The sequence below is a fragment of the Gymnodraco acuticeps genome, unplaced genomic scaffold, assembly GCF_902827175.1.
Source record: "Gymnodraco acuticeps unplaced genomic scaffold, fGymAcu1.1, whole genome shotgun sequence".
Classification (NCBI taxonomy): domain Eukaryota; kingdom Metazoa; phylum Chordata; class Actinopteri; order Perciformes; family Bathydraconidae; genus Gymnodraco; species Gymnodraco acuticeps.
This window is the reverse complement of record NW_022990238.1, coordinates 4,617,465-4,643,868: the sequence shown is the minus strand read 5'-3', so window position 1 is coordinate 4,643,868 and position 26,404 is coordinate 4,617,465. Positions and strand designations below refer to the sequence as shown.

General features: G+C 43.2%; 1 protein-coding gene across 2 annotated transcripts in view; it reads left to right on the top strand.

Moving 5' to 3' along the window:
- Positions 1–26,404, top strand: part of gcgra (glucagon receptor a) — a 49,507-nt gene that overhangs the window by 14,491 nt on the left and 8,612 nt on the right. For both annotated transcript variants that reach the window (XM_034220268.1, XM_034220267.1), the window contains exons 2-6: positions 20,538–20,684; positions 21,222–21,318; positions 22,483–22,590; positions 22,694–22,788; positions 26,192–26,286. In XM_034220268.1, the coding sequence (XP_034076159.1) occupies positions 20,631–20,684; positions 21,222–21,318; positions 22,483–22,590; positions 22,694–22,788; positions 26,192–26,286 (449 nt within the window). In that variant the 5' untranslated portion in view covers positions 20,538–20,630. The remainder of the gene's footprint in view (positions 1–20,537; positions 20,685–21,221; positions 21,319–22,482; positions 22,591–22,693; positions 22,789–26,191; positions 26,287–26,404) is intronic.

The following is a 26,404-nucleotide window of genomic DNA, read 5'->3' as shown; positions in this document are numbered from 1 at the left end:
CAGTGCACTTGAAGCAAAGTTTACATAATGAAGGCTTGAAGCATCTACTGTAAGTGTGTGTCTGTGTGGGTGTGTTTCAGAGGTCAAAGAGAGCGAATGGCAGAGCATAATGTGTGTAACAGAGAAGATGGAGCAGCAGACATGTCGATTTGCTTTTCTCTGACAAGCAGAAGTGAGGAATTGAGTTCATTTAGATTGAGGATGATACAGATGAAGGGGAAATGGAGTGAGATAACACAGATGACGATTACCAGTGATAAAGAAGAGGATGGGCGGGAGCTTGTCAAGCCAAGTGAAACCGAGACAGATCACAGTGATTTCACATTTGTGAATATTATACCAACAGATTAAACATTAAGATTAACAACCTTAAGATCTTATGGTTATGCGGGGTAATGGTGGTGATTGTTTCTTAAAAAGGATTCATTATAGAGTATTTATGTTTCTCACTGAATACTGTAGAGGACCGCCTCGGGGAGAGAAATTAACCCTCTAGGGAAAATCTTGGTAAGCAAAGTAATAATTCACAGCCTTTTCCTGGAAAAGATAAGACTGCTGCTGTTTTATGTTATTATCAGTAAATCCCACGAAATACCAGAACCAACAATGGCTTTAACTTGTATAGGTATTGTGCATTTGCCAAAGACTGATATACGACATGTTATGTTTTGGCTTATTGATTTATACCTGTATACATTTTTTAAAACATATGGTACAGCCATAATGTTGTGTGTGACATAAGTCTATATTTGGTATTATATCATAAAGGATAGGAGTATTAGCAACTTGTTATTTTTCAATCAGGGCTATGTAATTCTAATCATTTTAAATAACAAGAAGGTATACTAAGTAATTCACTTTCTCGTTTCTGCCTCTCAGCGGGAGATTTAGAAAATGCATTTGTGGAGTTATTTTCGATCAAGCTTAACATATGATGTTAATTGTATCAAAGCAATGTGTCATGCAGGGCAACAATCGTATAGCATGAATGTTCTTGTACAGAGACTACACAGAGTTAGTAGCATGCATTGTTGATTCGAACATAAAACATTACCAGGCTTATCCTCTATCACAGTAGGGATTCATCCAACATCCACTTCATTAATGCTTCGACAGTGATGGTTTAAAACTTCTTAGAGGCTTCCTCTTCCCTGCTGCACAGGAGGAGAAGTGTAGTATGTTTACAAAAGTGAAAAGTTAAACAGTTTAGACCTCAATATGAACCATAGATTGCTTCAGTCTGCACTGGCTGTCTTATTGTTTACTTGACCTTAACTAAATGTGTTTTTCAGTCAAAAATTCTCAGCAATATTGCCTTTGCACTAATGTCAAAAAGACCAGTTTTAGGGTTAATTACCTCCACACAAACATTCTGTGTTTCTATTAAGCAGCCTCTGAGCTCACAGTATGACCTCATCCCCTGCAGCCTTTTCCTTGTAAATTATGTTTTCTTTTCGGGCTGTTCTGCCTTTCTAAATAAGGTTTAAGAGATTCAGTGTGTCTGTATGGGTTTCATTATGCTGTGCTGCTTTGCCACTGTGTTTGACAAACCAAGTTTGATAAATTCCAGTCTTATAGCGCTCTGACGGAGCCATGTTGAGGAGCTCAGGGGATTACTGCACGTAAACAAAGCATCCATAAGAGCTCAACATACAATAGAGTCATGTTGGTTTGGAGACATGGGGCATGAATCACACAGGTTCTTTCATAATTCAGCAAGTCTATGTGGAGCAACATCACACACATTCAACTGTACAGAGGGTGTTGTAAGAGGGCCTGTGTTAGTCCCTTTGTTGCATCTTAAACTAATAACAGATCGGATCAAATGCAAACTGGGATGTTGCAACATTAAAAGCAAATCAAGTTAGTTAGTCATCCTTTGTGTGTTTTCTATTGTCCTCTCTATACACTGTGTAATGTTTTCCCTCTATTGTTTGAGAGGGTCATTTTCTCATTCATCATTGTATTGTTTGCACATAATCTATCACGAGGACCCCACTAGTGTCCTTGTGCCTCCTCAAAGTGTTGATTGTGGCTCTTTAACATTTTCGGATCTGCTTTGCGACTCTGCCAATTTTAATTTAACTCTTTTGCGTGGGGTATTGCTTTCATAGAAACTTTGTATTTCCCTTGGGACAAACTGTGCCCAGAGACAGTGAAGGTATTTTTTTCTTTCTTTAAAATCTGTGTTTGTTTATTTCCGTAACAGATCCCAGTCCCCATTGGAATTAATTAGGCAGCTTCATCAAGTGGTTCTAACAGTTGTTGTTTATTTAAAGAGTGGCTCTTGTTTCTCAACTGGAGCCCTTATTAGGACTAAGCTAATTTGTATAGTGTCAAAGTATCAGAAGAAAGCCTTTGACAGTCATGCTTAAAGTCTAAAGCAGCACAGACTTTAATTAGTTTCAGTCCTGGTTCTGACTTTCACTGTAATGTAATATTAGCAGCAGCATCATTGAATCACTCAGCTGTTGGATCATTAAAGGCTGTTGACGCCACAAACTGAACAGCTTAACACCGTTTTGCCACAGATAATGCTTTTAGTAAATGTTGCACAAAGAACAGATTTTCTTTATTCCAAGACAGCTGAACAAGTGTGTCATGCTAACTTGCAACTGTTGACACATGAAACAGTTTGCTTCACTCCTTGCTCGCTTGTTTGTGCAAAACTCAGGTAATTGGTGCAAATTGCACAGGGCAATTTATACTGCGACAAATCGAATGTCACGTCTGAATTGCTGTTTTGTGCTTTTGTAGAATGATACAGTCGCACATGCAATGCAATGTTATGTCTTCTGTTTTTTTTGTGATGAAAGCTGACAAAACACTCAAAACTATAGGTTACTTACGTAACCCCAGTTCTCATTCATAACACTCCGTTCGATGTCTCACTATGGGATGCGCCTCATCGCGGAGCAAACAGAAGCATCAATCTCATTACGCCAATCCTGATTGGCTGGTGATCTTGACGTCAGCGTCAGGGAATACACCCCCTATAAGTAGCTTGCGCCACGACGCATGCGTCATTCAAAATAAGCACCTCTTCTCGCTTCACCATAGCAAGGAGGGCCGTCTGGTGAGACATCTCACTTCATGTTACTCTGAGAACTGGGGTTACGTAAGTAACCTATAGTTCTCATTCATAACACTCCGTTCGATGTCTCACTATGGGAAATTGTAGCTCCCGTATTGTCAGACGAGCTTATCTCGAAAATCACCAAACCAACCAGAACTTAACAGGTAGAGCTCTGACTCAACCAGGTGCCCAGCACTGCTTGAGTCACACTGGGAGCAGAACGTCCAGCCTGTTAAGAGGCGGACAAAAGTGAGCAGCGAGGACCAGCTCGCCGCTGCACCAATGTCTTGGATGGGAGACATCCTGGACAGAGCCCAGGATGCAGCCAGACCCTGAGTCGAAAGAGCTCGCGGACCCGAGGGTGCCTGCGAACTCTGACTCGCATGAGCCCCAAAGCAATTGCTTCCACAAACCAGTGGGAGAGCCGTTGCTTAGTAACAGGCTTGCCCTTATAAGGGTTAGCCCAGGACACAAGGGGTTTGTCATTATGACGAAGCACCCTTGATCTGTCCCTGTACGTGCGTAAAGCACGGGCTGGACACGGCAAATCCGGCCGCTGTTCCCCGGAGGAATACAGTGGCGGGAAGGATGCCTCAATGTCAAATGTGGTACCTGAACCAACCGCCTTAAGATAAAGGCAGGGTTGGGCTTCAACCACACTCTGTTTGCCCTGGGGCGAACTGAGTGCATGAAGACTGTACAGATAGTGCATGAGTGCCACTGGCTCGCTTGGCAGCTGCCAGGGTCAGCTTCATGTCACACTGTATTCAGATTGTACCACTCACGGGCCAGGCCCATAGAGCCAAGCGCTCTGGGTGTGGGTGAAAGATCGCCCCCCCTGCTTGGGACAGTATGTCCCTGCGTAGTGGGAGCTGCCATGGCTGCCCGCACAGCAGCTGATATATCTCCGCTAGCCAGTACATAGCTGGCCAGTGCGGAGCTATCAGGATAAGTGTGTGGCGTTGCTCTCTCACTCTGGCCAGAGTTGGGGGTATAAGAGCTAGGGGTGGGAACGCGTACAGAAGGCCCGGGGGCCAATCGTGCGCGAGTGCATCCACGCCTAACGGTGCATTTAGATCGCGCATCGAAAAGAACAGCTGACACTGAGCGTTGTCTTTCGATGCGAACAGATCCACCGCGGCTCTGCCGTAACGCACCCACAGCTGGCTCACAATCCTTGGATGTAGAGTCCAGTCTGCATAAAGTGGTATACCTCTGGACAGTAGATCTGCCCCGAGGTTCATCACTCCCGGTACGTGCGTCGCTCTCAGAGAGAGGAGACGTCTACTGCTCCATAGGATCAGTTTGCGCGCCAGTGTGTGTAACTGGAGAGAACGCAAACCCCCTTGGCGGTTAATATACGATATTGTGGTCGTATTGTCTGTCCTCACGAGGACGTGATGTCCCCTGAGGAAAGGCAGAAAGCGTTTTAGGGTGAGAAACACCGCTAAAAGCTCCAGGTAATTTATGTGCGCCCGCTGGAGGTCTCTGCTCCAGAGACCCCTCACCGGGCGACCTTCATAAATACCTCCCCAACCTGTCAGACATGCGTCCGTGGTGACCACTTTCCGTGAAAGGACAGCACCCATAGGCACACCTCGTACTAGAAAAGTCGGGTGCAGCCAGTGGCGCAGTGCCATTACGCATTTCACAGTAACCATAACTCTCCGCGCGCCATGGCGTGCGGGGTTTAGTTTTAGGGCGGCCACCTAGCGCTGAAACTCCCTCATGTGTAAGCGTCCCAGTCGTACGACCAGGATGGCTGACGCCATGAGCCCCAGCAATCGCAGGCATGATCTGAAGAGAACATGTTTGCGCAGCTGGAAAAGAGCGAGACAAGCTCTGAAAGCTTTCACTCTTTCCGCTGACAAGCGAGCTAAAAAGGGCACCGAGTTCAGGCGTAAACCCAGGAAGAGTATAGTCTGCGCGGGGCACAACATGCTCTTCTCTGTGTTTATTATGAAACCCAGGTTGAGCAGGTGCTTTACGAGGACATTTGTCTGCGTAACAGCCTCCTGCTCCGACTGTGCGAGAAGCAGCCAGTCGTCCAGGTAGGTCGCCAGGCGAATACCCTGTTGTCTTAACGGGGCTATCGCGGCTTCCGTACATCGTACAAACACCCTTGGACTGAGAGACAGACCGAAGGGGAGTACTCTGTATTCATAACAGATCCCCTGAAATGCGAATCTCAGATATTTCCTGTGTGGGTAATATACTGGGATGTGAAAATACGCATCTTTCAGGTCGACTGATGTAAACCAGTCGTCTTGTCGCACGAGCCGCAGCAGAGATGTGTGAGTGAGCATTCTGAACTTATATCTTTTTAGATATTTGTTCAGAGCCCTCAATCAAGTATTGGCCGAATTCCGTTCCCTCCCCGTTTGGGAACGAGGAAGTACTTGGAATAGAAGCCGCCCTGACTCTGCTCGGCGGGTACAATAGATATAGCCCTCTTTTCTAGGAGAGAGAGAATCTCTCTCTCCAGAATATGGGCTGACTCTCCTCGGGCCTGCGAATGCAGAATGCCCGAGAAGCGAGGGGGGGGTGACGGTGACTTGGAGTCTGTAGCTCCGTGTAACTGTCTTGAGAAACCCAAGCAGATGTCGTGAGCATCTCCCGCTGTATGCTCCTTAGAGCCAGCTGAGATGTCACGTCTCTTCCCCTCTGAGTCTCTATTTGTTGTGTTATGGGGCCCTCCAGTGTCTGAGCACTGTGGTGCCCCATTTCGACAATCCCCACCGACACAGCGCATGCGCGTGGCGGTGGTGCCCTTACGGCTCCAGCCGGCACTGCGCATGCGCGTGACGGTGGTGCCTTCACAACCCCAGCCGGCACTGCGCATGCGCGTGACGGTGGTGCCTTTACAGCTCTAGCCGGCACTGCGCATGCACGTGACGGTGGTGCCTTCACGACCCCAGCCGGCACTTCGCATGCGCGTGACGGTGGTGCCTTTACAGCTCCAGCCGGCACTGCGCATGTGCGTGACGGTGGTGCCTTCACGACCCCAGCCGGCACTGCGCATGCGCGTGACGGTGGTGCCTTTACAGCTCCAGCCGGCACTGCGCATGTGCGTGACGGTGGTGCCTTTACAGCTCCAGCCGGCACTGCGCATGTGCGTGACGGTGGTGCCTTCACGACCCCAGCCGGCACTGCGCATGCGCGTGACGGTGGTGCCTTTACAGCCCCAGCCGGCACTGCGCATGCGGGTGACGGTGGTGCCTTCAGAGACCCGTCAATTGTCCGCCCTTTGAGAGAGGCCGTAGCTGCTCTCAGAAGGGGAACAGTTGACGGACTGTTTATTGTTTTTATTGTTTTTCTTTTCATTTTTTCGAGCTGCGCCCTTGGCTCGAAGCCTGGATGCGTCAGCGGAAAATGTTTTATGACAGAAAAATCAATAAGTGTGTGACATGTGTTTACGCGGACTTGAGGATGGTGTTGAGGCATCTCTCGAGGCGGCGGGGGAACACATTTAGAGCTGGGGAACCGTATAGACTTCCAGCTCTGTCACAGAGGGGAGAAGGAGGGGCTGTCACGCCGCTCGCTTCTTCTTCCTCGACTGCTGGCCGAAATTCTGGGTTGGCTGCGCCTGGGCTGCAGCCGGAACCGGAGATTTTCTAGGCCAGCTCGCCCTCGTCCCCTGCCTGGGCTGGGGACTCGGGGCGGACTGCGACCTCTGCGTTTTCGGTATTTTTAACCGAGCAGGGTTCGGAGCAGCTTGGACGAAGGGCTGCCGCTGCGAAGGCAGCGGCTGGGCCCTTCGAGGGAGGCAGAGGTGGAGGGCCTCGTCCTCCTTCTTTTTCGACTCGCATCTCCTCTGCATGGAGGCAAGAGCGGAGCCGAAAATCCCCTCGGGAACGATGGGCATGTCAAGCACATCCTCCTTTTCCCGGTCTGGGAGGTTGGTGAGGTTGAGCCATCTAGCTCTTTCCTGCACCACCATGATCCCCATTGTTTTGCCCGTGGCCTGGACGGCGCAGCGTTGGACACGGAGACAAATGTCTGTGACCGCGGCCAACTCATCCAGAACGGCCGGTCCAGGATTACTCAACACATCCTCACAGAGCTCCGCTTGGTATGCGGTTAGCAGTGAGGAAACATTCAGAGCCCTGGCGGACAACGCTGCGGCTCTGTAGGACCGTTCAGTCATGGTCGACTGGAAACGGTCCACCTTCGCTGGCAGCGTGGGGTTCCTGCTTGGTGACGGGCCCATCCTCGGTAGGAGGTGGGCTGCCACCAGCAGTTCCATCGGCGGTATGCGGAGCAGGCCGAGCCTCTGCGGGCGAGACCATGGGCGAGGCGTGGGGCTCCGTTCCCGCGTCTCTTGCCGCCACCGGGTCCCGGCCTGACACGGCGTGGGATCCCGGTTCCGCAGCTGCCGCTGTTAGTGAGCCCCAGACCGACACAGTGAGGGGCTCAGTCTCTGCGGCGGACGCCCCCGTGTCTTGATTGCCAAACGGCGAATCAGTGGACATGAGGGAGTCCTGTTCCAACAAGCTAGCTTGGTGTGCTAGCCGTCGGTGGAGGCTCTTTCGGGTGAAAAGGGCACAATGCCCGCACGAGCCGAGGTTGTCGATAGCCTCCTGGGCGTGTTCCAGCCCGAGGCAGGACGAGCAGACCTGGTGTGAGTCTGTGCCTGCTATCTTCAACCCGCAGCCGCATGACCGAGCCTCCGAGTCCCTGACTCCTCTGGTGTGAGGGGGAGAGGCGTCCATCTTGTTCGCCTCGTGGCGTGGAGAGGACCCGCTCGTAACAGGTACGTCGTTGAGAGAAAAAGTGTTACCAACCCGTCCTTAATCTGGAGAAAAAGGGACGGTGTGGGTCCTTTGTTCTCAAAGAATATTGACTGGTGTGTCAATATACTTCTAATCCTTTTCTCCTCCGTGAGAGAGAAAAAGAAAAGCGTCCTCGCTACCGTGGTGTCGGTAGTAAGGGGAAGCTTGCTAGCAACAGGTGCGTAGCTAGCTTGAGAAAAATCAAAACCTCACCTTACTTTCCGGGGAAAGAAACGGCGAAGTCGATTTTAATACTAACTGGCGTTAGTATTACCGTCTTCTTGCGAAGCAAAAGTAGTAGCCGGCGAGCGCCCGTCGACCGAAATGGTTATATTTGGGTTCAGTCTGTGGACCGTTAAGCTTGTCCGGCTACTATAGAGATGTGCTCTGAAGCGAGAAGAGGTGTTTGAATGACGCATGCGTCGTGGCGCAAGCTACTTATAGGGGGTGAATTCCCTGACGCTGACGTCAAGATCACCAGCCAATCAGGATTGGCGTAATGAGATTGATGCTTCTGTTTGCGCCGCGATGAGGCGCATCCCATAGTGAGACATCGAACGGAGTGTTATGAATGAGAACTGTCATGAACATAGTACTTTGACTCCTGTGATGAGTTTGAAGGTAATTAAGTGCACTTGTAACATCTTACCAATGAAGTGTTTCTGTCTCTCAATTCGACTATTACAAGCATATTTCAGTGGCAAACACATTTGTTTCCTTATTTCGATTCATGACATATTGTTCTTGCATATATTGTAAAGACTATCAATTTTCACACCTGTTGATATGTGAATTGAACTTTGAATTTGCTGTTGGAACGAGAGGTTTTTACCACAGAAATAGTAAATGCAAGATGTGATGTAGATATTACCTACGTCTTTTCCCCTGACTGTCTGTACCAGCCAGGTCAGTGAATATAGTGAGTTCACAGGCAGACACAAACAAGCTAAGGGCTGTTGAAGCTTTACCACAAACAATACAGGATGGGAGTCATGCTCTTTGCTCAAACTGGGAACTATAGTGGATCTGTAATTATGCTGTTGTTTCGAGGTCAGGTTTCCATCTCAGACAACTAATCTCTGTTCTTTTTGTGGTGTAAGGCTGCGGCACAGTTAGAACATGTTTGCTTGTGTTGTCAGGAGGTGTGATTGATCTATTAATCCACTTTTATAATCAGTGTGCCTCTTGTAATGAAAATCCTGGGATTAAAAGCTCAAAACACGTTCTCCTAGCATGGAAGTATGATGGCACCATGTTGTCTTGATACAAGAAGAAAACTGTCATTGAAAACAAAGCTGCACTGTAATGGGCTTCATTGTTAAAGTTGCCAAACTACGCAGTGGGTAACAGGAAAGAGGGAGAGAAAATCACAGCCAACAGAAAGAGCAATTTGTCAGCACACACTCCTGCTTTCTGTCAAGATCAGTGCCAGAGCAGTGAGAGGATGAGGTCATTGGTTTGGGGACTTTGCTATTGGCCTTTTTATTGTTTGTTCATTTCAAACAGTGCCAGAAATAGTTTGGAAATATATGTTTGCAAACTTGCACTCATATGCAAAACACTTTTGAATAATTTGCATTTCCCAGCAGATAATTTACTAAGATTCAAACCAAGCAGGACGTTTTTACAGTCAACAAGTTACTGATGAATGAACTGCCTGCAAACAGTAATGCAGGAACTTCATCCAAGCTAAATTACCTCAAACTATTTTTGTACCGCATTTTTTTAAACTTAATAATATATGTTCAGTACGCTAATATCATCATTTTTTGTGATCAAAGTCGTATTTTTCAATACTTTTTCATAAGAAAGTCACAAGCATCTACATTGCGTGTAATACTGGATGTGGATCATTTTAACTTAAGTCTACAAATGTATTGTTGTTTATCAATGTGCATTATGGTTTTCATCAGAGCTCTTTCTTACCCTTACTGTCTTTACATATTTCCCCTTCCCTCGCTCTGTATGGCACATAGGTGTGACAAACCAAAGACAACATCTGTTATAGTCAAAAACTGTTACAATTAAAACATATGAATATGGTCTATATATCACAACAGAGCTCTGCTATGCAATCATTGAACTTTTCCAGCATCTTTAAAACGTGCAATGTGGGCTCATCCCCTGCAGTGATGGCATAACTCATTTAAACTGAATGACTCAGTATATGGAACAGTAGAAAAAGTGGAGGATGGTGAAACAGATCATACAGTAAGGTCCTTGTGGGATTGTTGTTGCTTCACAGCAGGCACCGATCACAGATCCAGCACCTCATCAAAGGATGTACGAAACAACATCCAACGCTTCCTACACACATGTACAACACAAAAGAGCCCCCCCTCACTCACACAATACAGGTACACCTCGAGTGTTATCCAACTGTTCGTCATTGTTTCCCACCCACATTCATCAGACCTGACCGTGAACGATGCAGATAATGATTTACAGAGGAGGCTCGTCGCACCCAGCTGCGGGTCAGGGGAGTCGTGACCCAGATGCACACAGATGTTACGCAGATGATATTTTGAGCAGTTCAGAGGTTAGCCACAGCTGCTGAAATATGAACCACTGTTTTTATTTATATATGTGTTTTATTTGTAGGCTTAGCACTCCATATACCCCACATACTATCGTTGTCCTGTGAGAAAGATACATCTTCCATTCCATGTTTAATTATGGAAATAGTTTAGGTGTTTGCCAATGAAAAAACCCTTTGCATGACTGGAGGCTTTCCATTATTTATGCCTGGAAGCTGGGGAGAGGAGCCAGGGAATGAATAATCAAATACTTGTGTTACTACTGTGTGTTACTATTAGCATTTAGTGAGTCGGTTTTTGTACACATTTTATAACTTGGATGATGTTGGAGGAATTAGAAAGTTAAAAATAACCTTAAAAAGCTGAAGATTTTCCTCTCTTTACATTTGTATGCAAACACAAAGCACATTTTTTTGGATGTGTTGATCCTACAAAACTGAAAACTGTTCCTGCTGACACATTTGACTTGCAGTGAAGTACAATGATACGTTTTTTGTAATGCATGCATGTTAGAGCAGCTCAATCACAGTTATGGAATATTTTAAGCAGGGTGGAAAAAACTGTCACACATTGAAATAATCATATTCGCAGAGGCATGGAAAAGGAAAAATGTACAAGCCTGTGTAAGAGATGGATGACAAGCAACACGTTAGACTTGACACATGTTCCAAACACCGTTCAGCAGAGAAACTAGAGCAGTGTATTTCATATCCTCTAACAAATCCAACAGACCGGACAAAAGAATCCAACAGACAGTTTGACCAAATTAGGCTATAACCATTGTGAGCCTGGTTACTTTGTCGTAAAGACTGTTTATCACATTGATTTAACAGGGGGCTATCCCACTGGCACACCGTTAAAGTATGTAGACTTGGTAAGACATAAAAAAGTCTTAAGCTCTGTGAGCCATGGTGTATATTTTGTTGGGGGTCTTGGAAATAGTTATAGCTTGAATTTAATGAATCTTGGTAGAAGTGTGTAGCAAATGCCAATGTAGATACAATTATATTTTGGAGCCGATCCGAATAATGGGTTGGAAACGCATATTATTTTTCACTAACAGATACGGCCTTGGCAGAGGTCTATGCTAAGTGCCCTTCTAGTTTTGCTGTGTGGTGGTGCCTTTCCCACTTCTCAACCACAGGTATGGTGCAGAACTGCAGATGGACTGCAAAATAGATTTTAAGATATATAAACATTGATAATAGACTTTAAACTTTCTGTCCTTATAATCAATGGCAGCCTTTTTTTTTATAGATTCACATAGAATCAGAGGTTTAAGAGATTCAGTGTGTCTGTATGGGTTTCATAATGCTGTGCTGCTTTGCCACTGTGTTTGACAAACCAAGTTTGATAAATTCCAGTCTTATAGTGCTCTGACGGAGCCATGTTGAGGAGCTCAGGGGATTACTGCACGTAAACAAAGCATCCATAAGAGCTCAACATACAATACAGTCATGTTGGTTTGGAGACATGGGGCATGAATCACACAGGTTCTTTCATAATTCAGCAAGTCTATGTGGAGCAACATCACACACATTCAACTGTACAGAGGGTGTTGTAAGAGGGCCTGTGTTAGTCCCTTTGTTGCATCTTAAACTAATAACAGATCGTATCAAATGCAAACTGGGATGTTACAACATTAAAAGCAAATCAAGTTAGTTAGTCATCCTTTGTGTGTTTTCTATTGTCCTCTCTATACACTGTGTAATGTTTGGCAGAAAGCGGCTGCAGAGAGAACAAATATAATATGTGTTTGGATGACACTGGACTGCTGCTCTCAGCGTTGATGCATGTTTAAGACACTCCTTGACAATCAAACACTCCAGAAAAAAGTGAGTCTGAATTCAACGAGCAGCTGAGGGAAATCTTTCTCTTTGATTTGTGTGAATCTAATCTTTACGGCTGAAGGACTTTCAGCTCCAAAAAGCTGCCTGGGAGAACCCAGGTGCTTTATTTGGGTAACCTTTTTAAAGTGGTGCTGTACTGCAAATCACATTTCTGTTCTGCTTTTGCTGATATGTTTTTAGGTAAAGCAGGACATCAGCACAAAGCTTTCTTTGGCTTACATTTCATTTTGAGTCACAGTGATCTGATATTACTCTGCCTTGATTGTACCGAGGTTCTGTTTGTCATTAAAATATACTTTGTTTTTGTCTTTGTCATTTGGTGATAATAGTTATTATCTCGCATATCTGTTCAGAAAGCTCCAATTAAAAATCAAAAAAAATATAACTTTAAGACCAAATCAAAAACAAGGCTCTAAACTGTGCAAGGATTTATAGGCATGTTCTGTGAGGTTTTCAAACATATTCAAAAATGTTCTCTGGAATATTCATATGTAGGCTACTTACTGAAGTAAAAGTAGACAGGTAATAGCAGATCAGGCACAACATAATAACGGATAAGCTCTGAAAGAAATCGAATCCATGGTGATATGATCTTCAATTTGTTAATAATTGCTTTACACTAAGGCTGAGGTTAGTTCGCTGGTCCTATATCTACTGCACAAAAGAACTTGACTCTTAGAGACAAAAAGGGAAGTAGCTGAATTTGATGGAATATTTTAACAGTAATAGATAAATGTAATATCTAATCGAATCAAAGTTAGTCATGCAGAGTGAAATGCCTGGATTTGAGTGATGTCCCGTCTTCCTCGCAGAGTCAGAGGACACACCGTCTCTTCTGAACTCTGCATCACCCCATTATCAGATAGTGAGGAACTGTCATGCTCAGTGGAACCGCCCTAAGGTCTGAGCGTAGAATGCTTCTCTCGGCTTATTTAGTCAAACCCATAGACTGTATATATAAATGGATGTAGGGTCCGTGACGTCACCCATAGGATTCTGCAGTTGCCGTGAAGCCCTTAGTAGGCGGAGTCGGCCACTAACGGCTCGACAGTGACGTTAGAGTTCAACTCCCGCCTTCTCCAAATAAGGGCAAAGAGGCGGAGCCGAGGCGGCACCTGCTGCCACCGAGCTGAAAGTTCCAGAGCTAGCTGAAGCTAAGCTAACATTTACGTTTCTAAGGTAAGCGGACATGAAACTATAAATAATAATCTAAGTTATTGAGTTTTTAGCATAATACTTCAGAATCTTAAAACCCCTTAACGTTTGTATGCAATTGTGCTAAATTCAACACTGGAATCAAGCAAATATTAATATGTTTGCATGACATTAGTTATTTATATTTTGATATCACTTAACTATACGTTTAATACATTTAAGTCAAGCTAAGGTACATGTGATGGTAGCTAGTTAGTGCTCTTACCTGTGAGGCCTCCTCCAAACAGCATAATAACCAGACTATATCATTAAAACTAAGTACCAGTTCTAGATCATTGACTTTAGACAAACAATTCAAAAGACAAAATGTATTTAAAGACCAATCTTTATTTGAATGTGCCTCTTAACCTGAGATATTAGTTATACAGTAATAGTATTGACAATCTAAAAAAACTGAGCAACTCAACAGTCAACTTTATGTTTCTTATTGTCTAAAGCATTTATTATTTTCATTTTCCCAATCTCATATTCAGTGTGGACGGATTGAGACAGTCTGATGTCCAGAGAGCTGCAGAGACTTCAGGGAGAAACCTCCGTGTGATGGACGTCCTGTCTGTTGGTTTGGAGAGGACTGAGGGTCTTTCCTCAGCGAGGAGGACTGAGGGTCTTTCCTCTGCGAGGAGGACCAGGCCTGATGGAGGAGCCCATGCTGGGCAAAGCTGATACCAAACTGCACAGGCCTAGTCTGTCACTTTATTTGACTAAATGTGTTTACTTATACATTTAATAGGTTTACACCTTCTGTCCATATGTGCTTTTGGTTCACATTTCAATAAATTGTATTTGTATTTGCACTCCTTTTGTCCATTATTCTTACTGAAAATGTTAGATTACACATTCACATCTGACTGAAGATTGGCCCCATTTATTTATGACGTTGCAAAACAAGGTACATGTTGTGAAGCTCATAAAGTGAGGCAAATATAAATAATCAGCTGATGGAGTGTAGATGTGGAAATAGCTGCATTCGATCAGCTGACTGTTTTTACAATAAAAGTAGTTTCTTAGTGAATGTCCTGTACTGGTCTTGAAATCTCATAACATCAGCTTTTAATGTTCCTCTTGGATGTTCTTCTTGACCCTCAGAGAAGGAGAAAATGTCCTGTCTTTCAGGCATGTCCTTTCCTAACAAAAATGACAGGAAACATAAAACATATTATTGCAGAACTAGTGTGTTATTTATGAAAGCAGTGTGCTTGTGTGTTTAGGGGCTGTAGATATAATTATTTTGTAATTGTAATGTTTTTTTTTATTTCAACAATGAGCTACAAAGACAATCAGATTATGAATGAACAGTATGAAGTTCATCAACATTGAAATATATGTTATTATCAAAATAATATTTAACTGTTATCAAAACGTAGTGCAACTGTAGAAGCTTGCTCTGTTGTCTCACTGAAAGAATAACTTTTACCACGTTTTTTTCAGACAATATTGAAAGATAAATAGCAGCAGTTCTCACTATGTGTTAAATATCTTTGCCTTCAATACATTAAATTAGAAAGCTGACAAAGTCATATTGCTAAATATCTAAATGTAACTTTTTGCATGGAAAAAACCCTCAACTTCACTGATGTGTAGGTGATCTAGTATTGTTTAATGGAATGTATATCAGTGTATTCAAGTCAATACTTCATTCATTTAAACCAATATCTTTCTTGATTCTTTGTACAGTATGAAAAAAGAGTCTTTGTACCTGTGCTGAAGTTCACTGCTGTGAGGAGTCCAGTTCTGTCTCTCACTCTCTGGTCCAGCCTGTCTGCATCACCTGGACACCTTAAACAAACAGATATATATGTAAAGTACCATGTGTACAAACAATATAACTGATTCTCTTCTGTTGAACATGTTGGATTGTGTATTGTACGAGTCAGGGTCCTTTTTATTTTACTGTAACTTTGGAAGTTGTGTTACCAATGCTTACTGTTTATTTGATACCCATTTGGTAATGCAATTAATAAAAACTTCAAGGTTTGGGTTCGTTCTTCAGATGACTGTGACGTTAACGTGTAAACTCGATAATGAACTCCAGCTCAACCAACCATATTGTAATATCTAAGTAATCATCTTGAAATATGACATTAATAATTGTAATATACACACATCTTATGTGTGTATATTACTATATATATATTGTGTGGTTGATTTCACATACACTACTTCGACATTAGCTTGTCTACATACTTGAGCATAGCCAATTTAAATTAACCTTAGATGCATACAGTTCTACCTATATAATAAAATATCTCTAAGTTACAAGGATGTAACCTTATTTTATCAACCTCAAACAGAAGCCGTTTGTTCAACAGTATTATCCCACTTAACACTTGTCTATTTAGTTTTAACCTTTATATATACAGTCTATGATTTTAACTTGGAGGCTACGATTACAATCGTTAGCACCGATGTAGCTACCACTAGCCACTAACTAACCCAAGCCTTACCATTCATTACGTAGCCGATTACAATCATTAACACATAAATAAAGCACTCGAATTTCACTTACCGCATTCATGCACCATCTGTTTTAACCGCAGAGCGAGTCACAATAGTCCGATATATAAGCATGAAGAACAAACAACCACGGCCGGCTACAAGTTGTGTTTCCTGGATGAGCTGAGCAGGCAGAGTCCCTGTAGCTAGCTTCACGGAGCAGCTAGCAGACAGACAAAAAGCTAACAGCGGCAGGCACTTGACAGAGCCGTCACTCAATGTGACCACGCCCTAATCTATGCACAAACTTTAAGACCTAATATAAATAAAAGGGTCGCGTTAGAAAACAATTCACTCACAGATCCATAATCATGAAGGTGGAATCTAACTATATCACTAATAACATGTATGGAGCCAGGGGTAGAAACATGTTTTTTTCTGCTGTAAAGTTGGGCATTTTAACATGGGGGTCTATGGAAATTGCTCCTTTCTGCAGCCATCGCCTATCGGCCAATATATGAACTGCAGTGTGTGGCACTTCCGTATTGGCTTCCCGGCTCTACCCCACAGTTTGCCGCTTGGTCAAACCACATGAAGCGCGAAGAATCCGCAAAGAGGTAACTTATTTGATGTTTTGCATTTACTTTGTTAATGTCTCAGATATTTCTTCGAATGTGACTTCAGCATTAGTACATGAACAAAGGTCTCATCAATCGAAGGAAAGTTGTATAAAATGGGTGATGCACGAGGGATTTGCCTTTACTGTCACAAGCACCTGCGCATTTGTAAAGCAGCATGCCAGATTGTTGCTCGGGGGCATTTTGTGAACCGGACAGTCATTGTATTTCCCAAGAGGTTTGTTTTTTTCATGCTTGCTGCTCCCCTCAGCCTACATTTATTTGCGCATTGATTACCCCTTTTGTAATTTTATTTGTTGGACAGTGCAATCAAATGAAAGGTAAGTACTCTCAAAACAAACAACAGTAATTGTTAGTGGCCATTGTACCGAGCCGTTCCAAAAATGCACTTGAACAAAGAGCAGTTTGGGACATTCACAGCGTTTGCGTCATTCCTTTGTTATTGTCAATATACAGTATTTTTACACAAATCATATAAATGACCAGGCTTTATTCAAAGCAAATAGCTGTATGTCCTTGCAATCAAAATGAGCATTTAGTATTTCCGTTAAAACTTGCCATGTCTGCACTAAAAAAGAAACTTAAGCATCACAGCATTTTTCACACATTAAACTCATCGCCAGGCAGCCAGAAAACATCTTGGTTGTACTTCAGGATGAAAAACACCAAAAGAAACAAGCCTTAACTGGCAGAGAGGTCCCTCAGTCATCCTAAATCAGACGTGTAACAAGAGTGATGAGAGCTCCAGGTTATTTCCAGCAACAGAGAGCTTACACTTGTTACAAAGGAACTTGATTGGTCTTGATCCACAGCGGGGCGAGCGTATCACAGCTTAGTGGGAGCCCAGAGCCGAAGCTCCAGCCCGATATCATAACAGCAGCATATACAAGCTGAATCAGCCTCCCGCCTTCAAGTCCATTAGTTCCACCCCAGCTCCCACAAAATGGCTGGGTGATTCCCATTGCCCGGCATCAGAGGCATTCAAGCATGTACATGACAAATCTGCAGAAATAAAGCATGAGATACATACTAACATATGTCCTCAGGAAGAAATCCTCTCGTCAGGGTCGGCGTCATGGGGGGTCATTCGCGGGCCATGCCCCCCCAAATGAGTCACTGTGCCCCCCCCAACGCAGGGTGGGCAAGCCTTGCCACTTTGCCGTTTTTTTTTTTTAATCATATAAGTTAAAACGTTTCCACTAAAGGTTTTTTGTGTGAAATACATCAGAAATAAAGAATACAAATATAAAACACAGCCTGAGGTGTGCTCTCTGATTGGTGTGTTGCTTGACCAATGACCCCCGACTTTTGTTTTGTTATCATTACGTGGCTGTGTGTTTAGATGAAAGCCCAGTGGCGATCTGTTCATCTGTTACACTGATTATACAGTAAAGCCATCGAAAATAATATGATATACAGTGCAAGTAGCCTACTTCTGGGTCTCTGTGTTTCATTCAAGCTCGGCTCTGTGTGTGTGTGGCACGATCGCATTTTGTGAGTGCGCGAGCGGTAACGTGGAATGTTGTTGTTAGCATCTGGTTAGCTAGCTATGCTAACGGATATAAAGAGCTGTTTCTACACCAAGGTGGAGGAGAGTCCTCTCCTGTCAGACTGAGAGGATTGTATAACCTCAGCTCAGTGAGGTAAGGACTCTCTCAGTGTTTAGATAGTTCACTTTAGTGTAAGTTATCTCAGTGGGTCTCAAACGGTTTGGTCACCATTTATGTAAACAAGTATTTGCGAGGAACACATTTATATGATCATTAGCCTATAGTTATTAAAAAAATAAGAGAATAAATGAAAAACGGGTATGAAATACTATAGGACAGTAACACAAGAATACAGTTTAAAAGGGGAGTGATTAGTAAAATATCCATTTAGAAAAAGTAAATCTGTGTACAGTTCTGTTTCATATGGATGCTGAGAGATGTAGGCTATCCATAGATCTCTTCATTTTGCTCTCAAAGTGCACCAGATTGATGCTTTTAACTTCAATATTTTAAAAATAATCTTCCCGGGGGAGCATGCCCCCAGACCCTCCTAGAGGAGGTTAGGTCCACCCCCACCTAAAACATTTTCACATGGATAGGATACTAAATACATTTGCACACTTTATATATGGTGGCCTATGTATAGGTGCGCTAGAAAATAGCACTACACCCCTGCAATGTGTGTGAAAGACAATAGACTTTACAGCATGTTTTTTTAAATTGAAGTTGGTGTTTGTGTGTTGGTTGTTGACGGCAGTGTGTGCCCCCCCCTTGGTAAATGATTGCCCCCCCATTCGATTTGTTCTAGAGCCGACCCTGCCTCTCGTGTTCTGCCTTTTTTTTAATGCATTTCAAGCAGTGAAGGTTCGTTTTAAGAAAAGCAGACATAGCTCACCTGTGAGGTGAGAGATGAAAATAAGAAGGGGGATAAGAGACACAGTATGAGATAGAGAGGGGTATTTAATGTGGCGTTAGTTAGTCATGTAATCAAAGGACATGCTTCAATGTATTACATATGGTCCTTATTTTTAGAGAAACGTATGTGAGCTCTACATTTTGGTTGACAGACACATTCAGAAATATTTAAGAGATGGGGCATTGGGTTGGGGCCAGAAACATTTTTCTCTGCGTTGCTCTCTCAGTTTGACCTTCCTCTCTTTCGTCATCCTACAGCACTGAGTCTGGTTAATCATTGCTTACAGTCGGTGCTAAGTTGCCGTCAGCAAGATCATGGGTTAAATGTTAAATGCAATACGCACGCAGAATGATGCCTGAGATCTTTCTCTGTTAGGAACTTACACTACAGTAGGAATGTTTTGTATTGCAGAGTTTATATTCTGGCTTGAATGCCTAAGCTTGTCTGCTGCTTCTTGCTTGTGAAGCATGACGAAGATTTGCCTTTAACTCTCTAATGAGACGTAATGGAGTTGAGTTATTGAATCAAAGCCATCCCTTCATACCAGAGATACATATTTGTCTTAAGCCCCATGTGTTCATATAAAACTGTCATAAAGTGCTACAGTAATGGAAACTGAATTGTGACTGCAACATGTCTCATGGCGTTATGGCTGACGAGTCAGTGCTGAGACCTCAGCTGGACCGGTCCTGACCCGATGTCAGAGCAGACAAGAGTAGCTCTGATCCCTCAGGCGCCGAGGGCAATCAGTCAGTCTGTACTACAGCTAATGCTAACTGCATCCTGTAGTCATTACACTGAGCAGGCCATTTACCAAGTAGGGCTCTTTGATTTAGATTGTATCTAAAGCATGACTTCCAGTAGAGCTTTGTAATACATAGGGTGGTTATCTACATTGTGTCTGGAAACTCCCGGAGGCTACTTCAACCCAGACTATAGCAGCTCGTTGACATCTTCAGTCAAAACGCAGACCAAATCACTTGAATTTAAGGTTTTCTTGAGTACACACATTACATACTGTACATCTGTCATGACACATTGTGCTCAAATCTCTTGAACAACACCATAATTCTAAACATATCACATCAAGCTGCATCCTCCTACCTGCCACGAGACTGGAACAGAATGGAATTTGAAACGTTTTCGCCAAAAATGTTTCAATGGTCAAGGTGTTTTTTGCAGAAACGTTTCAGATTTCGCTCCGTTCTCCGGCTTCAAACCAAATCTCTCCGAGGAAATTGAGAGTCTGACGGACACACAGGTGAGTGACCTCTGGCACACACTGACTCCACGCTGGGCCGAGCACTGACAGGATTTTGGATGAAGGTGGACAGCAGCAAACTGTAGGTTTCTCAGTGGGTACTGCTAAGCTGAGCCACAGCTGTCGTATTGTTTGGATGAATAGCATTTCCCGTAGCATTTGATCACCTGTGACATGTCTCGTTCTGGGAATTCCCTCCCTCCATGTACACCTTGCACATCCTGGCGCAAATCTCAAATCAATCATTGCCTTTTATTGTTTTGGTCCTTTTTTTTGCAGGCCAAGATGAGGTACTAAGTGGTGTGTTTGCAATCCACATTAATTAATCGTGTGTCTCTTTGTCATCCAGGTAGTGTGGCGAGGGTAGATAAGCCCCCTTATGAGGTGAACACCCTCCCCTGTCCTGCAGTATCCCCCCCAGCACCAACAACAGGAATAAGGGATGTCACGGCTGTTCCTCTTTGCGGCAATGCTGATTGTCTCCTGCAGCATTGAAGTAAGTAAGAGCACACACACACACATGTCCTCGCTTTTTCCCCCCCAGAGATACAGCCTCTATGTATGTGTGAACTTTCATTAGTCACTCGCTTTATTTACAGTGTGGGGGTGGTGTTTTGTTCCTTAAACTCTGCTGCCTTTTGAAACAAACCAGAGAGTAGTGACGTTGAAGCTCAAACAAACTTTCGGCCCTTGTTTTGTTTGAATAACAGTGAGTGTTGCAGTCTACAATAAATCAGCCTTACAGTAGCAAAACCCTCTATAAAAACACTTTCAAGTGGGACTCTGCATCACATTGATGGATAATATTCCCATTGCGAGAATGGGTTGTTTAAATCTGCTGTGTATATGAAGTGAAGTAAAACAAATGAATGCCAATTTAGAAAAGTAATCCATTTTGTCTACTAGGTTTGTATGAAGCACACAGTCAACATTTTTCTTGCCCACCTGTTGTGTTACATCAAGCAAGTCGAGGAATAACAGACCTTCCTCGTGCTATTGGGAGTATTGCTGCAATGATTCAATGTTTCCTTAGGTGTCTCCTGCTGATTCTCTGGATAAGCTGAAGGAGAGTTGGAAGTTATACATGGACGAGTGTGAGCGCAACAACAGCCGAGACCCGCCAAGCACCGGTGAGATTTACAAGTATCTGTTTTCAATGTTTAAACTTACAAGAACAGTTTTATTGGCCCACCTGGGTGCAGCGCAAACTAACCATAAAAACAATACTAGCATGAAATCATCTTCTAATGTTGATATAGTTTAAAAAGACATCCAGTTTTACATAACTAGCTGATACAGAGCAACATTTATTTGGAGTATTCTAGCCACCTGTTCTTTAAGATATTTTCCTTTGTTTCCACCAAAAAAAGTAGGTTTGTTACTGGGCGCAACATCTTTCAAGTACTTCTTTATTGCATTCAATTACAGTACAGTCACTGTAGCGTCTAATGGTGCAAAATGCAGATATTAGAGCTCAGTTCAGGAATGTATTGCTATATTTATAATCAACACTGACATTCATTTTCACTTTAATTTTCTTATACAGAAAAACAATGAAGTGCAACATTATAATAATGTTTGATTCCTAAATCACCATTAGTGCTCTGACAACATTTCTGAGGAGACACATATAAAAGGGATGCACTTTTACAATTGGCAGTAGAGTAATTGCCTTCACCTTGTAGCACATTGGGAACTATCGAATGCTGTAGAGCTGTTAATGGTGAGGTTGCGCTGTCACCAGATGGAGCGACAGCAATTTCCGCTCCCTGCTAAAACCTTTGTGCTATTTGCCGCATCCCACTCTTTGCTTTGTGGCCCCAGTTTGCTCCAGCAGCAGTGTTTAACTACGTGGCGAATGCTGCCCTTCAGTTGCATTATGGTCTGTTAACTTGTTAGAGAACAGCGAGGCTCCAAGTTTCAAAAAGACAGCTTCCTACACTGAACACAAAATCACACCACTCATATATGCTCTCACACTGTCACCCTATTAGGTCAGTAGAGGAGATGAAACTCACATGAAGCTCTAACTGTCCATACACCAGCATGGTTTACATCCTTTGTGGAGAAGATGAAAGGTATGGTTTGGGAAGAAGGTCATTGATAGGGCACTTCACTTTACTTCGTCAAGATGAAAGAACATGGAGTGTAGAGATGCCAAATTGACCAGCAGCCATCACTTCAAAGACATGACTACATGACATAGACGTCTTCCGCCATAGACATGATATGTAAGGACTTTAGATATATGAGACAATTATTCATATTTTATAATGTCTTTTTTTTATCTCCAGGTCTTGTGTGCAACAGGCTATTTGACAATTATGCCTGTTGGCCTGATGGACTCCCCAACGCTACAGTCAGTGTGACGTGTCCATGGTATCTTCCGTGGCACAATAAAGGTAAGACACATGTGGTTAAGAGATACACTGTATGTTGAAGAGCTTGTCAAAAGATTCTGCAGAGTAACTTATAAAGACTGTGTGTGTCTTTGTGTTTTTTTAGTACATCATGGCATGGTTTATCAGGAATGTGATGCAAGCGGCCAGTGGGCGACTATGAAGAATACCAGCGAGTGTGATTCTAATGATCCAAGTCTGGTAAGAAATGTCTCTCGATGTTCTTATTAAAGTCAAAACTAACATTTTGTCTACATTAACTTATCTCAACAACACATATTAGATGCAATGTTGCTGTCAAAACTAACGAACCTGTCAGGATACAAAACCTTCAAAAAAGTGAGCTCTTTCATATCAATGACAAAGCACAAACCTTGAACTTCACCTACTTGCCTTTTAAAATTGAAAGCTACAAACTTTCTTATTTGGGTGTCTCAGTTACAAAATACAAAGACCTATTCAGAGAAAACTTGCTGGTTCTCTTAAATCAGGTAAAACAAACCCTAACACAGTGGTCTATCAATGTCCCTTGTAGGCCGTGTCAACTCAATCAAAATGACCATCCTACCTCAATTTCTTTATCTTTTTCAGGCCCTACCGCTTTTTATCCCTAGATCATTTTTCGACAAATTGGATTATCTTATTACCTCCTATATATGGCAGGGTAAGCGTCCCCGTCTCAACAAGGCCCACCTGCAAAAAAACAAAGCTAATGGTGGTATGGCCCTTCCCAACTTCTGTTTCTACTACTGGTCAATTAATCTGCATTTTGGTCTCACTTCCACGGCCACCTCGATCCCCCAAACTGGGTGGCCATGGAATTGCACTCAGAGGGTAATATATATATTCTTGCACTGCTTGGATCCAAACTTCCACTATTAATCATATCTATCAGAAACCCGGTGGTTAAACACTCTGTAAGGATACAGGCTCAATTTAGGAAGTACTTTGGCCTGTCAGACTTTTCTCATCTGAGTCCCATAACAGAAAATCACTTATTTAAACCATCCGTTTTGGATTGTGGCTTTTTAGAATGGCGCAGGAAAGGAGTCACTCGCTTTAAAGATCTTTTCATAGATAACACTCTGGCATAATTCGAGCAGTTGAGCAGGACATTTAATCTTCCCAAATCAGATTGTTTTAGATATTTACAGGCAAGGCATTATATGCTCTCTCAATCACCCAGCCTTTCTATAGCCCTTTCTCATTTCATCAAATCCCCCTCCTCGACTCCTCGACTCCTCGGTCCTCCGGTAGTGACCCGGAAATGAATTTGAGCGCGCCATGTTGAAGGACATCTAATTTCTCTAAATGCACTTCGAGGACCGAGGATCGAGCGTCGAGGAGGCTCTCTGGAGGAGCTATAACCGAGGATACACTGATGGGTCCTCCACGGTCCTCCACGGCTCCTTCGTGGATGCATTTCCGGGAACAGAGATGTTTCAAAGCGTCGTGACGCACGGCCGGACTTATCTCAGCCAATGACAGCTCTACATGCATCCCCTGGATATTATTTTATTAACTGCTCTTATCGCAACGCGATGTTTACAGAGAGAACAGCTGTGAGGTCCGTGCAGAAAGCAGAGCAGTGTGTAAAATATATATCACTCAGTATAACAGGCCTACTCTCTTTATTTGCTGTAGTTTAGTAGATAACTACAAACAAAGAGTCGATATTTTTCTAAAACCATTTAGTGCTTCACATAATAAAATACACAACGGCTGTAGCCTGATATGCTTTAGCAGCTGTAGGTGCGTGTGGTGCAGTGTGTAGGTGTGTGTGTTGTACAGTGTGTAGGTGTGTGTGTTGTACAGTGCGTAGATGCAGTGGACAGACAAGTCTCAGTTGGTTTGCTTACTTTTAATACTTGTAAATAAAACTTTTGGCCCGTAATTTATTTCCCTCATTGTAGCGACCAGAGGGGGGGGGGGTGGGGGGGTATATATCCAGTCTCTGATAGTGTTACGTTATTATGAGAGTGCTCTGTTTGATTCTGAAATGGTATATATGTATATATATATATGTGTGTGTGTGTGTGTGTGCGTGTGTCCGCATCTGTAGCCTGTTATTGTCTCATTATACCGCACTGTGAATGAATTAAAAGTAAATATATAAGTCGTCATGAACACATCTGTCCATCAGACAGAGGGCTGCTGTACCTCCTGTCATCATTAATGGACGTCTCTTTAAAATGACCGCTCAGAGGAGAGGAGTTCTCATTTCTCTAACCGCCTGCTGCTTCCCCTCCTCTCTCCTCGGCTCCCCTCCTCGACTCCTCCGTTCGCATCTCCTGTGGGCGGGACTAAGTCTCGAGGAGGGGAGTCGAGGAGGGGAGTTAGAGAAATGAGAAAGGGCCCTCATCTACCGATGCAACCATTGTTGATACTGTCCTCTCCTTAAATCCATTCCAGAAGAGACTTATTTCAGCCCTCTATAACAAGATGTCAGATCTAAGGTGTCTCTCCACAGATAAGCTCAGGGCAGCATGGGAGACGGATACGGGCCTTCCCCTTCCAGCAGATAAATGGAATGCTATACTTAAACTGGTTAATTCAACTTCTCTATGTGCTCACTGCTTAATTCAGTTTCAAAGTGGTACATAGAGCTCATATTTCAAAAGTCAAACTATCCAAAATGTATCCTGATACATGCCAAATTAATGAAGCCTCTCTCATTCATATGTAATGGTCCTGTCCCCGCCTAAGCATGTACTGGACGGAGATTTTCCAAACTCTATCCCAAGTGTTCAGTATTGAACTGGATCCAAATCCTCTGGCTGCCCTATTTGGGGTAATAGGAAAGGAGATGCGTTTAACTGCAGAACGGCGGCGATCTCTGTCTTTTGCTCTCCTCTTAGCTCGTCGAGCCATCCTGCTTAGATGGATAGACAATTTCCCGCCCACTCATCTACAGTGGTTGACAGATGTTATGTCCTGTATGAAACTTGAAAAGATCAGATACTCACTTCTATACTCAAACAGCACATTTCAGGAAGCCTGGGGACCTTTTATAAATGCATTCCAAACTCTATAAATCATTCTGTTATTGGTTTAGCTTAAGTGCAGCATATGTATGTATGTATGTATGTATGTATGTATGTATGTATGTATGTATGTATGTATGTATGTATGTATGTATGTATGTATGTATGTATGTATGTATGTATGTATGTATGTATGTATGTATGTATGTATGTATGTATGTATGTATGTATGTGTATGTATACAGCAAATGTGTATGTGTAGGTTGCATGTGTGTATATGCTTTGTTTTACATGCATATATACTCATCCAACAATAGTCTGGCATATATTTGTGTGTATAAGGATCACTGGCAGTGATAGAGGATTACTTTAGTCGTTGTTATTGTTTGTCTGTGGTTTTCTTGTTTTGTTTTTTATTTTTTCCTTTTGTACATATAATCAGCACAGACCAACCGCTCATTTGCATTGGCATATATTATGTTTACCATTACTATATGACAAACACTGCTTATTGATTGCCGAAACTAAATAAAAATATTTTTGATTTGAAAACTAACGAACCCCCTCAAATAGGGAAACTATTTTTGAGTCTGTGTGTTTTTCTGTGTTTTAATTTGCAGCAGTACTACGGCCATATTCGGATCATGTACACAGTGGGATATTCCTTATCACTGGTGGCTTTGGTGTTGGCGCTTGGCATCCTGATATTCTTTAGGTAAGAAGGATTTGTGGTTTGAATCATCTCTAAGAAATGGAGAGAATGTGTATCAAACACAGCAGGGAGGAGGGGAAACCCATTAAAGTAATAGTTAGACATTTTAGGAAATGGGCTT